A 16218-nucleotide genomic window follows, 5' to 3' on the forward strand; every position below is an offset into this window, starting at 1 on the left:
CCTTGAAATGTTACTTTGGCTTCATTTTATATAAAAGTTAGAATAAACAGTGCTGAATAAAAATTGATTTTTAAATTAATACTTAGTGTCTGATTCTGTATTTTCTCAGAATTATTTCAATAAAATTTGAAAAGCTGAAAATACACATTTTAAAATTTATCAGTGAACATAAAATAGTCCTAAATGTCTTCCACAAAATGGCGCAGAAAAAAAATTATGTAAATGTCACTTACTAGTCTGATAATAAATAGAAAATCATGAGTTCATCATTTCATCTCAATGTAGACTAAATCTCTCAACTCAGATAAAAGCTCCAAAAGTTAATGCTGTATTTATCTGGTTTTCATAACTTTTATGAAATATTTCTGTACCAGTGTTAACCTTCTTTGTTACAGTACCTGCTCTTAAAAACAACATTAAAAACCTTTTATATCATGATTATCCTTGGTTATATAAACCTATTGGAAAAAATGTTTTGATCATTAGGTACTGCACCAGAGGGCTTAATTCAATCCTTAACTGCAGAGATTTGACGTTAACTATGAGTGAATACACAACTCATCTAATCAACAACAACAAGATTTTTCATACAATAGAGAGGGCAGTGTAAATGTGATTATAGAATTCTCAATATAGCTTTTACTTAAAAACTACATAATGCACATCCTTTACAGCAGTAAGTGTGTAATCACATTGGATTTGATAAGAAATTTTTTCATGAAGACACAGTACAATCAGGCATAAAGAATTTCAAGATATAAGATAATTGTTAAACACCTGACATAATGTTACACACATGAAATACAATAATTATAGAAATACATTTCATGAAAAACATAAAAGATATTTAACTCCAAAGATTATAAAGAAAACTTAAGAGAATAAAAATACGTGGCAAGTGGAGGGGGTTGGTGCACCCTCGTTAGTAGCAGTAGTTGTGTAGAAAACAATTCCCTTTGAACTTTGGGAAATAATAGTGTTTTCATGCCTTTGTACTTTAGTTTTTTTAGTACGTAAGGTAATAGAGTAGACTTTTACAATATTTTCTCTATATATTGTCTCTAAAAAATCTATTTTTTGCTTCATGCAGTTTGAAAACTAATTGAATAAAACTTAGTGGAATTTACTTTTTTTGACTTGTAACTTGTAGAAAGTAGAAAAGGCATTTGTTGTAAAACTGACACTGAAAAGCTTTCTAAATTGTAATGACTAGCGAAATTTTTTTTGAAATGCAGTTGATGGCTATTGCAATTTACATCAAGTGCATTCTATTATTACACTAGTATTAAAATAATAGCCCTCCTCACAAATTGGGTCCATAAACAGTTTTGGGGTTTTTTGCCATTCTGATATTTCAGGTTTAAGCGTAGCCAGACTAAATGTTAGAAACATATTTACTTTAATCTTCATTAAAACAATGTGTCTTAGGAGTGAAATTCAATATCATTTTGTCTGCTACTTGCAATTAACTCATCAATAATTTATAACAGGTGTTTAATATCCTATAAATTCTCCAAGCTTTGGAAATTCAGAAGTAAATTTCCTCACAAACTGGGAGTAATCTTTAGCCAACAATAAATAAATTCAAGTATGAAGGTTTTTGTGGTTTTATAGAAATTCAGAAATAACAAAGTTAAAATGGATTCAATGTTAGATAAATTTATATCATCCCTATTGATAAAAGCTCAATGACATTGACAACTTACATTAAATCTTTGAAATATAGCAAAAAAAGAGAGAGATACATATTTAAGGTATAGCATAAAACACTCCCAACACATTCCTTTCAAAAGATGTCTTTGCATTTGTGTCACTAGCAAATAATGAGGTAAACAGTTGACTCTTTGTTTCATAAGATTGGCAGGGTTTGGGAACACCTGTTTCTTTACCATTTGTCCTATTAAGGTAACCATACTAAATCCAGACCTCTTAGAAAGATTCCTGGATTCACATGTTGAGTGCTATGTACATGGTCTATTACATTCCCAGAGTTTAAGTACTGGTTTTATTTTATTTTATATCTCTTTCCATGAAATTATCATTCTTAGAAACTATCTGCCTCTGCAAAACAAACTTTAGTAAGTATAAATAAGATAGGGATTTTAAAGTTTTACTTAAAAACTCAAGTCATCCAGGTGGACGTAAAGCACACAGGTGCCTTAAAACCAGTCTTTCACACTGCACTTATCAATAGCGATTGTTTTGTAAACTGTAATTTTTTAATAAGATGACATGAGTGAGAGTCAACATTGATACTCAGCTTCTTCTTTCAGACATCCAGCCACACTGACCGTAGCGATGATGGTGGTCCCTGTTGTAGACACCTGTGCAGTAAAAGACTATTTCACACAGGCTGATAAACTTATGTCAGATGGTATCACTTAAAGCAGTGGGATCTCAAATCTTAAAGTGCTTCAGAATCACCTGTAGGGCTTAACACACAGCTTCCGGGCTATCACTCCTAAAGTTTCTGGTTAAGTAGGTGTGGGATAGGGTGGAAATTAGCATGTCCAGTAAGTTCCCAGATGATGCTGATGCTGACGGTATAGAAACCACATTTTGAGAATCACTGATTTAGAGCAAAGGAATTCTGACTTCCCATCCGTCACATAACTGCTGCTCTCTGAGTCAGTTTTTTCCTTTCTCTCCCCCTTTCCCTCCCAATCTCTCTCCCTTTTCTCTCTTTTAAATTATAAATAGGTGTATTTGAGTCTAAGGAATTTACTCTTCCTCTGAGCTATTACTTGACTATTAAGGCATATTATCAACATTATTTGAAGTTATCCTCAAACTTTTTAAAGTGCTATCATCACAATCCAAAAATTACAACTCTCCTTTCATGCAGCATAAATAAGAAAAGAAGTTCCGAAATATACAAAGGGGAGAAAGGAGAGAGTTAAAATACTTTGCTTTCACTGATATAGTGCTTATATTTTACAACATGATTTCAATAAACCTTGTATAAGAAGATAGTTTTTGCTTTGAGTCATAAAAGGCACAAGGTAACAGAATCCCAAATTCCAAGATTTGAAAACAAATTGTGGATAATTAGGCTGTATTACTTTTCTCTGAGAGTAATGGAAAATGAAAAAAAAACCAAAAATTAATTTTCCATGAAAGTTTTTCTTAAACACTGTGCCCCATATCTTTTGTTTCAATACAATCAGAACACCTGTTACGATAATATGAGATGAAAATCATCTTTCATAAACACTTACTTTTAATTTTCAAGTAAATATTTGAATCAGAAGAATTTTTCAGGGGAATAAGTTTGAATATTCAGTGCTTTGACCCCTAAACCTTACATTTTCTACAAAATATACGATAGTCTATTCATTTATGTGTGAGTTAAGAGCAAGCCCCTCTGTTTTTTAACCACCTGGTACTCAGCCTCAGGCCCAGATGGAATCCACTGACATCAACTGTCATTGTAAGTAAATTGAAAAAAAAAAAAAATGCCACTGTGCTACAAACTTTCTGGTGAAGACCACTGTCCTTGGTAGCTTCACTGCTCTGCCATGACCAAGAATTGTCCCCCAGATTGTTTGCTGCCTTGCACTCTGTCAACATGTCTCCCTCACTAGACTGAAGCTCTTTTGTAGGCATGTTTGCATTGACCCCACCTCATTCCCTAGCACCTAGCACAGTGGTGCATTTTATTTAATCCAGCAAGGCTGACTGTGTCATTTTTTTGTTTTTGTTGTTAAAATAACATAATGATGTGATTTAGCTTATTCTTAAATGTTAAAGTCTTTCATTAGAGATGGAAATTATGTTAAAACTTTTACTGTAATAGAGTCTTACTGGCCATATATTGAGACAAGAAATGTTAGTAATGGTCAATTTGCAAACCTGAGAAAATTGTGTAAATGAGTGAGTATATAGTTTTGTAAGACAGTTTTGAATTACCTAACACAATATGCTATTTTATATATAAATATTTTCTCAGATATCACATTATAACAACAGTCTTGTGATTTTTTTCAGGAAAAAAAACTATTAAGTCAACTAACATGTCTATTGTTAATTCAGAATTAGTAATTGCTACTTCTTTTAGTAGCAAAAAAAAAATCATTGGATAGATTCTCGTAATTTTTAGGAACCATTTGAATGTGAGAGATTAAAATAACAAGGGATTATAAAAAGAATTAGAAATGTTTAAACATTTAATTAACACACATTATAATACACGAAACTAAAAGTGAAATAGCCTGAAATAAGTTCAGTTGAAAGTTAAACTTCTAACATATTTAAATCAAAAGTTGAGAAATCATTTTAAACTGACTTTTTTTTTATTTCCAAAGAGTAATAGATAAAAAAAAAAAAAAAAAAAAAAAAAAAAAAAGATCCACAAGTAATTTTAGCTTCACATCAATAGGATAATAAAATTTTTGTTCCCAGTGATTTTAAAAAGGATAGTTTTACTCAGGTATCCTTGTCATATGAACCAATATTCTACCAGTTTTGAAGTGGTCCTGCTCCATTGGCTGCTGGGAGTGTGCTTATGCTAGTGAGCACGACTTGCTCGGAAAGTTTTGATATGTTATCAAAGTTGCTGATCTGAGTGGTCAAGGACTTCCGGCTCTCTGTGCTAGTTCGTCCCCTGGTGAGCCGATCCTCCTGGCGATGGTGAACTCCAAGGCAACAGCAAGAAAATGCAGCTTTAAATTCCTCTCGAAATTTTCCTGGCAAACAGAGAGAATGAAAGGAAAAGGAATTATGCATAAATGCTTCAACAAGTTGTGAATAGGGTACAACTGAGTTGCTCCCTTGAGCCAAACTAACAATGAGGTGTAATATTTTGCAAAGATGGGGAAAATAGAAAAAGGAAATTGAGTTTATTGGAAGCTTGGTAGACTCTTGAAACAATGAAGTATTTTCATAAAATAATGAGGCTGCCTTTCATGTATGGTGCTTGGAATTTATTTCATTCCTTTATAGTCAAACCTCATATACTTACACATATTGGTATATTTTATCTAAATAACTATACCGGAAGTGATCATCAGTAGAAGAATGCTCAGAGATATTTAATAATTAAACACAGTGAAACTTATGTCATACAAAGCCAAAATTATACAAAAATTACTCCTGCATTTTACTCTAAATAACTGATATTGAAACAATTAAATCCACAAAATACTTAGAAAAATTCACTCAAATATCCAGAAAATTTCCAGTTTCATAATCTATGTAAGAAAGAACAAAGACTGAAGGGGGAAAACTACTGTAGAAGGTATTCCTTGTCTTTAAATTATGGAGGAGACATTGGAGAACTATGTGAATGAATCAGTCACTTTTATTAGTGTGAATGGCAGTATTGGGAATGATTTCTTCTCTCTTAGCCTCAGCTACCCACTGAGTTATCAGTGATTAAATGAGAAGATGAATGTTCACGGGCCCAGCACAATAGCAGTCACATAATGAGTTATCAGTGATTATCAGTTGCCTCCTCTAACTCACTTTTATCCTCCATACTAGGACTTTGACTTGGTTCTGTGACTTCTGCTTCAAACACTTCTCATTACAACTTCCTTACAGCCTTTACCTGCTTACTGCGAGGTTCAGAGCTTTAGTCATTGTGCTAGATTTTTTAAAAACATAGAACAAAATTGTTTCTCAACAATCTAATTGGTTGCCTTTTTTTTTCAACCTATGCAACCAGAAGGCCAAAGATCAAGTTGGAAGATGCACATGCTTTAGTAAACATGCCACAAAATGAATTTCTGTTCTTCTATATAAAATCATCATGCAGTTGAAGATAGAAATAACAAAGAAATCGCCAATAAATTGGAGAGTAAGGCAATGTAAAAATGTAGCTAATTCAAACACAATTCTAAAAGTCAGTCAGGCAAAATGTGAGTAAACAATAGTGATTTAAATGATTTTTATAATTATATTGATTCCATAAACAGATATAAATTGTATAAGTTACACATATATCTATGTGTGTATCATTTAACTTATGTGTTATTTTGGAGTACTACTACTTTTGGTAGTTAGTGGGAAATATTGAGATAAATCCAAGAGATGATACACACAAGAGAAACGTTAATATAGCAAAATATCTAAAAGTGAATAGGTCCCAATTCTGTCTCAATTAGGGTACACATTTTGTCAAAGGAATAATATAGCAAGGCAAAACAGAACAAAGTATTTTATATTTTTGTAAATCAAGAGTTTAAAGTATGTCATGTAAGATTTTGTGTTATTGATTTCTCAGAATGTTTACTTTTCTATTATAACATTTCTTATAAGTTTTACATGGAAAAAAATCACTTAGTTCTTTTTCTCTGATGAGTCCAGTAACAAATATGTTGCCTCGAAAAAGAAGAAACTCAAGACAAATCAGGTCAGGGACAAAGAAAAATCTCACATAGCAACTAAACTCTTCATGTAATTGAAGAGTGTTCATTGATTTCTCATCCTTGGTTAGAACTGTGGCTTATGGAAGAAAAGTTGAAAACTCACCACTGAGAAAATTATAAATAATTGGATTCGCAGCACTATTGGCATATACAAGCCAGTGTGAAAAGGTAAACCAGGCATACACAGTCTCTCTGTCGTCGGTGTGGGTAAACATCCCAAATACTCTGCAGGAAAAGAAACAACAGAAAAGTATCTTTTAAATAATTAAATTCAAAGGTGAATGAGGCTATTGGTAGAGGTTGGTCTGACCCCCGTCCTCCTCGGTTGCCGGAATTGACCACAGATTGGTTTCTGACCCTATAATTGGTTTAGAATAACTTCAGTGCCTGAACAGAACCTCCAGAGCATAATCAATAAATCAAAAGCCAAATCAGGTCAGAGAAGGGTCTCTCCCTTTCACAAATAGCAGTTGCAGTATTTCTTGTAAATAAGAATACAGAAGTTGAATATATATCTTCTTTATTTCATTTTCTTTCTACATACAATTGAATAATGTTGTATTAATATTCCATTATATGTATCATTTAAAAATCACTCCTAAATGATAGTCTTCAAGTACTTTTTCCTACTTTCATTTATGTATTGATCAAAGTATCATATGCCTTCAACTCCAGTCTTCCTGGACTATCTGAAACTTGCCTTCTGGGACTCCTTAATACCCAGAGAAGAAACAGTTCTCAATGGGCAGAATTTTGGTAATTTTTAAAAATTAATGAGTGTTAATTTTTCATGTATTATTTTAAACTTTAAAAAATGTTTTATTATGCTATCCTTAAAGACGATTTAAAAATTTCCTCCATACTTAGAAATATTCCATCTATTAAATTCTAATCGCTAACCTACAACAGATAACTTACAGCTACTCCATAAGATTATAGGTAAAAAATCATATATATTTCCTGCTAAAGTCTCCATCTTTGTATCTGTGTGTGTGTGTGTTTTACAACAAGAAGGCATGATAACAATGCATTTCTGGTATAAGATTATTCTCTAAAAAGTACTAGAGTTTTACAAAAATATTACATAGAGTGAAACAATATGGACAACAGAAATTTGTACTATGTTATGACCCTTTACCTCAAAATGTCTTTGAAATCTTGGACAAATCTGAACTGTTGTAAAGAAATTGGTTTTGACTAATCCGGCAAAAAGTTAAGTTTTAAGGAGAAGAAGCTAGGAATGGTTTTTGTGGGAGAAAGAAAAAACAAATTTCATATGCAAGGACAAACAAATATATAAGCATTTGAAAAAAAATGTGTGTGGTAACAAGAAAAACAATCTTCAAGTTCTTGTTTTCAAAAGTTTTTATGTTGTGGAAAAGAGTAGAATGCCCAAAAACTTGAAATATTTTGAATTTAACATGGCCTTGCTCCTTTGACAGTTATTTGTTTTCCTTGGAAAGGAAGGGATTTGAGTCGGAAGAATAAGACAAATATTATTGACAAAAAAGTATTTGGAAATAAAAGGAAAGAGCAAGTTCTGAGATACAGGAAATCCAAATACGGAACCCAGAGAGAGGTAAATCCAATTTTCATTGAATTTAGACTGAAAGAAGATTAAAAAGAGAAAGAATAAAACCCATCTAGTAACATGTTTATAAAGTTCTTAAAAGCAGAAGACAGTATCTAGAGGTGGCCATAATAAATTTATATTAAATTCTTGTTAGCAAAAAAATGATGATAATAATAAGAGGCGAAGCACAAAAAGATATGGAGGGCAAAATAATTTCTATTTTGTGAGCTGGCATATGTTTGAAGGACCCAGGCCACAAAAAAATCATACATCTTTAAGGCTGTGACTGTAGTAAGTAGTATTACTGAACAAACGTTTATTCTCCATTTATTCTCCATTGAAAAAGCCATTAAACAATCAAAAACAGGGGCCAAAGAGAATGAGAACCCATTGCAGCTGGTTATACCACCTTTCTTCCGACTCCAGCCAAAGCTGCTGCTCTTCAGAGTTCCCAGCTGTGAGGAATATGATATTGATTCTGAATCAGGGAAAAGTGAGAGGAGCAATTCTAGCTTAAGTTCGAAGCCTGCTGTAAACAGAATTGGTATTGCCTTGGGACCAGTCTATGTGGAACAGTTTTGATAATTCCCAATAAAGTTAGTTGGCCATGAAGTTTAGTGTGTACCGCTGCCTCTGCATCTGCTGTTCATGTCATGGGTCAATATTTTTAACTTAATAGTTGTGCCTGCAGTGTAACAAATAACACACTTTCCCTCACTGATTTTTATTAATATTTGTTCTGAGCTTGATTCAGTGACTTCAGGAAATGAATTCTTCTGTTTAGACATTCGACATACATATCTGCCTTGATTGCTTTTTTTTTTTAAAGTGCTCACCAATGCACTTCTAAGTATAATTAGAAAACTAACGTAAGATTCTTATCTCTTTTTATCCTTAAGAGAGAATGCTCTCACAATTGCCTATGTTTTTGAAAACGAAGTTTTGAAAAACTCATTTGTTCTCATCAAGAAAGAACTGCAAGCTGTAAATTAGTTGTTACGCATTAGAACTTTGTCTGCATCTAAGGTTTAGCAACTAGCTTGAAGAGATTGGAGAAACATCTGTTTTATGTCTGCCGTGCAACTGAGAATACGCATGGACAAAAGCACATGTCTGAGCACTCTTAAAGGCTGTTCGCCTTACCTGCTGGTAACGACATAACTGAGTCATCTGGCCTGACAAGGTATCTAGGCAGAAAGTTTAGGTTTTTCTCTGGCTAGTAAAAAAAAAAATGTTAATTAAGAATCAAGAAATGGCAGGCTATTTCATTTTCAAATAACAGGTAAGTTTTACCTCTTTAGCACATTGAGGATGCTAATTGGTAGATAGCAAATTGCAAATACCAAAAGCACAACCATCAACATCCGGGCTGTTTTCCTTCTGGCTCGGATCTGCTTTATTTCAGCCGCCACAGCGCTTATTCGGGACTTTGTCGGCTGTCCTGGCCCTCGAGGCTGTGAAACAGGCTGCAGGGGCTTCCATTTTCTCTGAACTACAGACGATGTTCCAGGAATCTGAAAGGAGAGGAGACAGACCCTTATTGCAATTTGACTTAGGATAAGTTCCACTTTGGGGAAATAATTAGAAAACACAGTCAGGAAAGGCTTCCAGACGCCTGAGGTGTGGGAGGTTTGAGCGCCTGTTTCTCCGGAGCATTTGCTGAGCTTAGTATGTGCTTGGCATTAATTCAGTCGAATGCCAAATAGGAGTTTGGGTGGGAAAAAAAGTTAAAACATCAAAATTTTGTCGATGTTTAAAGAAAGCTGCAAGTGGAAAAGATATTTCCTTGTAAAAAGAACAAAGCCTGGGAAAGGAGAATGATAAAGGGATGACAGCCATATTATCTTGTTAGGAATTTTTGTTCAGCTCAGATACCAAAGTATAAAGCAAAGGAAAAACCCAGCAAGTAACGCCAAGCAACCTGTATGGATTTTTCACGCATCAATACTGCCATCTGCTGCCAGACAGAGAGATAGGACTTAACTACCTATAACTTTTTAGGTTTTCTGCTTCTCAAGTTCGGACAAAGCAAACTTTTTGAATGAAAGGATATTTTTAAAAATCAAGTATTTTTTGTCGTTCACTATTTGTAGTTATGGAATTGTTTGAAATCAATTTTGTGGTCCAGCCCTTTAAAATGCACACAAAACCATTGAGGATTTTTGTGATCTTACATTAATATTTCAAATAGCTGGAATTTGTAACAATAATTACACAATTTGTACTTTTTCCATTCCTTTTTCTTTTCAGAGTTATTTGATAATAGCAGGGAGTCCCTCCAAGTATATTTTCTTAATTGTAAGCTCATGAAGATTGATAGGGTTTAGTGAACAGAACAATAAAATTCAGCATGCATAATTTTTTAAAGAGGAAAACGTGCCAACAAGCACAAGAAAAGGCCACCTTAGTTCTAATAAGATTATTCAGCTTTGGTTTTTGTTTCTGTGCTGCAAAACAGTACTGACCAATGTGTCCCTGTGGCCTCTCAGAATAGATGTTCAATGGATTTTATTGCTTTTTACACCACAAGATCGAAGTCTGTTCGATAATCTTTGAGAACAGAATTTTACTTATAAGTCCACACAGATAAATTAATATGACATTTCCTTTGACCATCTTCTCTCTTGAAGAGGCAAATGATGTTAACAAAAACCTGCCCTTAAATGGAAAATATCGGATAAATTATTTGTCTTCTCACTCTGTATGTCTTGTCGTGTAGACAACCCTTTTTACATAGTAGTGGTTCAACTCAATCTTTTAACCCATTAGTTGGGGAGAAATGGGAACTTTCTCTTCTGTGACTCTCATTTTAAATAGCAATTTTTAAAAAATAACTGACGAGAATGAGCAACGGATGCTGGAAAGTTCCAGGAGACTTCGATCATGAAAAGCCTGTATGTGTCTGCTAAATGATCCTGAATTGTTTTCTAAATGATCTCTGAAAGATCAATTAAACTTTAGTGATTCTATCACTAACTGTTCCCCTGAAGAAGAGAATCAGCATTCGCATCTGATGACTTCTGCAACCATTAGAAACAGTTCTCGATCACCTGAGGTTGGGAGTTCAAGATCAGCCTGACCAACATGGAGAAACCCCATCTCTAGTAAAAATACAAAATTAGCTGGGCATGGTGGTGCATGCCTGTAATCCCAGCTACTCGGGAGGCTGAGGCAGGAGAATCACTTGAACCCAGGAGGCGGAAGTTGCAATAAGCTGATGAGATCACACAATTATACTCCAGCCTGAGTAACAACAGCAAAACTTCATCTCAAAAAAAAAAAAAAAAAAAAAAAAAAAAAAAAAAAAGAGTTTTTCATAAAGAGAAACAGCTGTGGTCCCTGACATCAGGAAAAAAATGTAGTGATGCCCTTTTTAACAATCATCTAAATAAGGATAGAAGATGCTGAATCCTGCACTCATTTTGAGGACACATAAATTTCTCCATTGATAAGCTGTCTAGAGACATTGAGAATCCAGAGAAACTCAGTATAAAATTCAGAGGAATATCTGACATTACTGAGCTCCAGGAACTATGCATTAGTAATCCTGGTACATTATTGTAAATCTCATAATTTCAATCAAGCAGGCACTGAGAAGGATTAAGTAGAATACATGCACCCCACTTTTACTTCATGATTATAAATAAACTTTATAAATAATATTTAACACAAAAATATACCCTGAAAAATGTATTATCACAGTTATGAATTGGAAATAGCATGTACATGATGGACCTTAAAACCTACTCTGACTTAAAAAGTGTTTGTGACCAGGATAAAGTTATGAGGAAGAGGCACACATGCTACAAACATTAAAAATATCATGAATAAACAATGAATTTGCCAACTTACATGAAATGGACAAAGCCCTTGAAAGACAAAGGTGACCAAAACTGACACTGTACTTACAAACCTTGCTACAAAAAAATCTCCAGGCCCAGATAGGTCCATTAATGAATTCAATCAAACAGTAAAGGATAAGTAATGCCAATCTTGTTGAGACTTTTAATGAAATGTACAGAAAATATAATATTTTTCAACAAATTTCATGACGGCACATTTATCTTAACAATCAAAGATAACAAAAGACAGCTAACAACTAAATATCCTTCATGAATAGAGATAGAAAGCACTTTATAAATATGTTATCAAATCAAAGCCTGCAATATATAAATAGGATAATACCTTTTGCTCAATCAGATTTATTCTAGCAATGCAGTGTTGGCTTACCACTCAAAAAATCAAGTCTTCTGTCACCACTTGTACTCAACATTGTACTGGACTTTGAGCCAATACAAGAAGAAAAGAAAAATAAATAAATAAATAAATAAATAAAATGCATACAGATTGGTTCTATTGAAAAGAAATTATTGCTTACAAAGATCATCCTAAAGAATCTACAAAAAACCCACTAGAACTTATAAAAGAATTTAGCAAAAGGAGCAGGACACTAAATCAATAAACAACAAAAAAAATTATACTTCTATATACTAGCAATAAATGGAAAATAAAATTTTAAAGGTTTCAATATCAAAAGAATGTGTTTTAGGCACACATTTCATAAAATATATATAAGTATATATTTAATATATATAAATATATATAAGTATATTAAATATTTAAGTATATATTTTATTTTATTAAATATATACTTACAGATATTTAATAAAATATATATTTTATTTTATTAAATATATATGTGTATATATATGTGTATATATTTAATAAAATTTTATAAAATATATATATACTGAAAATGATGAAACATTGCAGAGATATAATAAAGAACTCCTAAATAAATAGATTCATTGTGTTCATGCATTAAAAGGCTTAGTATTGTTAATATGGCAATTCTCCCCAAATTGAGCTATAGATTTAATGCAATTAATCACATTCAATACCACAACAGTCTTTTTTGTAGAAATGAAAGTACTGATTTTAATTTTTTATGAAAGTGCAAAAGGCCTGGAATAGCCAAAAGGTGGCCATGAGTGAGAAAAAGATGACAAACGGAAATAAGACAAGAATTTTATCTGGGAGGAGGAGGAACAAAGAGTTAAGTTTGTGGCTGGATGAGTCTGAGAGTTTGGATGATGATTTTTCTTAATGCATAGCAAATGCCTGCACCATTTGCTAAGTGCTAAGAAACTTGTAGGACAGGTCTCCTTTCTCCTTACCCTATTCTGTAACCCATTACCCATTTCATCATAATGGAGTACAACAGATATTTGGTAGGCACTGGCTGTCTTATATGCAGCAATAATCTCCTTACATTTCCCTATTCAGCAGGGACCGTGAAAATTTTTCTTGCCCCTTACATTCCCCACCATATGAAGATGACTGTGTTCCAACTCCGAGGGAGTTTTTCACATTAAATTCCATGACTTCCTGACACTTTTTGTTTACCTCGGTACTGCTCTGATAAAAATTAAGATTTGCAGGCTAAATTTTTATAATGAGGGCTATAATTTTATTTGTTGCTTTTCTTACCATCATTCTCACTATGAATAGCTCCACTTTCAGAGTGTACAGATGGCCCTTATCAACTGCAATACCTGATCTTCTCACTATGCCTCCTGCCCCTTGGCCAACTCCAGATCTGTTGTCTTGCAACATTATTCTGTCACACAGCCTATGACTTCTTCTTTGCAAAAAAAAAAAAAAAGGTTTTCCCTCTGCTCTCTGGGACTTGATATATGGTTTCATGAAATAGGTTCTCTCATTTTTTGCACGCCTATGGACCATTTTAAAGTCCATAGAAGTACAGAAAAAAACTTTAGTCAGAAAGTACAGAAAAAACAACCTGGGGATAGTTCCTATTATAGTCTTTCATTACATTAACATATCAAATTGTGTGTTTAACCTTTTTTGCTTCCCTGTGGTTTCAGCAGCAGAATTTTCTTTAAAAACAAACAAACAAACAAACAAACAAACAAACAAAAAAAAACTTCCGTTTTTAAAATTTTTAAATATCCATAATTTTGGTTCTTTCTTTTTTTTTTTTTTTTAGGAAAAGACATTTTATTGAGATATAATTCACATACCATAAACCTCACTGCTTTAAGGGGTTCAAAAATGATTTTTAGAATATTCACAGTTGTGCAACTATCACATCATCACTATCTAATCGAGAACATATTCATCACCTCCAAATGAGGCTCCAAATCCATTAGCAGTCACTTCTTATTGTCCTATTCTGCCGGTCGCTGCCAAGGACAAATTATTTTGGCTCTATATATATTTGCCTGTTCTCAACATTTCATGCAAATAGAATTATGTAATACGTGGCCTTTTGTGCCTGACTTCTTTCACTTAGTATGTTTTCAAGATTCATCAGTCTTGTGGCACATATCAGTTCTTCATTTCTTTTAATAGCTGAATAATATTATATTGCTTGCATATAGAACAGTTAGTTAATTCATTTATTCATTGATAACATTTGGGTTGTTTCCCCTTTTTGGCTACTTATGAATTTTATACTGTCATGAACATTCATGTGCAAGTTTTTGTGTAAACATGCCTTCAGTTCTCTGGGTATATAGCTAGAGATTGAATTGCTGGGTCATGTGGTAATTCTCTAAGATTTTGAGGAACTATCAAGCTGTTTTCCAAAGCAGTTGCATCATTTTGCATTTCCACCAGCAATGTAGGAGGATTCCAATTACTCCACATCCTTACCAATAATGATTATTGGCTTTTAAAAAAATCTATCCTGTTGTGTGTGAATAGGTGTCTCATGATTTTGATTAATATTTCTCTAATGAGTAATGTGTGTTAAGCACCTTCTTATGTGCTTATTGACCATCTGTATATCTTCTTGCAGAATTGTTTATTCAAATCTTTGCCTACTTGTAATTGTTTTTTAAATTATTAATTCATAAGAGTTCTTTAGATATTCTGGATACAAATTCCTTACCACAAAAATGATTTGCAAATATTTTCTGCCATTATATGGGCTGACTTTTAACTTTTCTAATGGCACAGTTTGAAGCACAAAAGTTTTGTTTTCATAATGTCCAATGTATCTATGTTGTCATTTGTTGCTTGTGGTTTGGTGTCATATTTAAGAACCTATTGGTTAAGCCAAGGTTATGATGATTTGCTTCTGTGTTTTCTTCTAAGAGATTAGCACTTACATATAAATCTGTGATTCATTTTGAGTTAAGCTTTGAATATGGTATGAAGTGAGGTTCAACTCCATTCTTTTGCATGTGGATATACAATTGCCTTAACACCATTTGTTGTCAGGATTATGATTTTTCCCATTGAACTGTGTTAAAACCTTTATCAATACTCAATTAATCATAAACATGAGAGTATTTGTGGACCATGAATTCTATTCCATTGATTTATGTGACTAACTGTATGCAAGTACCACACTGTCTTAGTTACTTTGGCTTTTTATTAAGATTTGACATTAGGAAGTAAGTTTTCCAATTTGTTTTTCTTTTTCAAGATTATTTTGGCTTTCTCTATTCCTTGCATTTCTACATTAATTTTAGGATCAGTTCATCAATTTGTGTCCAAAATGCAAAGCCATCTGGGATTTTAATAGGAATTGTATTGAATTCATAGATTAATTTGAAGATTATTTCTATTTTAACAAGACTGAATCTTCCAATCCATAAACACAGAATATCTTTTCATTTATGTAGTCCTTCTTTAAGTTTTTTTCAATGATATTTTGTAATTGTATGTGTACTCTTCGTGTACAGATTGAATCCCTTATCTGAAATTCTTGAGACCAAAAGTGTTTTGAGATTTTTTGGAATTTTGGATTATTTTCATATACATAATAAGATATCTTATAGATGGGACTTAAGTCTAAACCCAAAACGTACTTATGTTTTATAAACACCCAATACAATAGTCTTGAAATAAATTTTAATAATTTTGGGCATGAAACAAAGTTTTGGTTGACTTTTGATGTGACCCGTCACATGAGGTAGCGGGGGAATTTTCCACTTCTGGCATCATGTTAGCTCTCAAAAGTTTGGGATTTTAGAGTAGCTAGAATTTTAGGTTTTGGGATTAGAGATGCTTAACCTGTACTACATGTGATTCAAGGACTGTGTTGGTAACCTTTCTGAGACTGAATATGGTGATGAAGAACAAAATGTTACAGAAATGGACTATTTGATGCTTGAATGGAAATAGCTGACTCGAGAAACTTGTATAACGGTGGACTACTCATTGAAGTTGCTAATAATTATGATTGTAAATGATATTCATGTATAGGACTTTAAAATATTGAAGGAATATTATTTAATTGATTTG

The 16218-nt window shown here is 32.9% G+C and overlaps 1 protein-coding gene across 2 annotated transcripts in view; it reads right to left on the reverse strand.

Moving 5' to 3' along the window:
- Positions 1–616: 616 nt before the first annotated feature.
- HCRTR2 (hypocretin receptor 2) overlaps positions 617–16218 on the reverse strand; it is a 118591-nt gene continuing 102989 nt past the window's right edge. The window contains exons 5-8 of one of the 2 annotated variants that reach the window (XM_015449293.4): positions 9235–9455; positions 6472–6593; positions 4460–4685; positions 2128–2324 (exon numbers count right to left, since the gene is read on the reverse strand). In XM_015449293.4, the coding sequence (XP_015304779.1) occupies positions 2270–2324; positions 4460–4685; positions 6472–6593; positions 9235–9455 (624 nt within the window). In that variant the 3' untranslated portion in view covers positions 2128–2269. Of the gene's footprint in view, positions 4686–6471; positions 6594–9234; positions 9456–16218 lie in introns of both variants that reach the window. The other variant, XM_015449292.4, reaches the window with a different exon arrangement.

Source organism: Macaca fascicularis, chromosome 4, assembly GCF_037993035.2.
Source record: "Macaca fascicularis isolate 582-1 chromosome 4, T2T-MFA8v1.1".
Taxonomy (NCBI): Eukaryota; Metazoa; Chordata; class Mammalia; order Primates; family Cercopithecidae; genus Macaca; species Macaca fascicularis.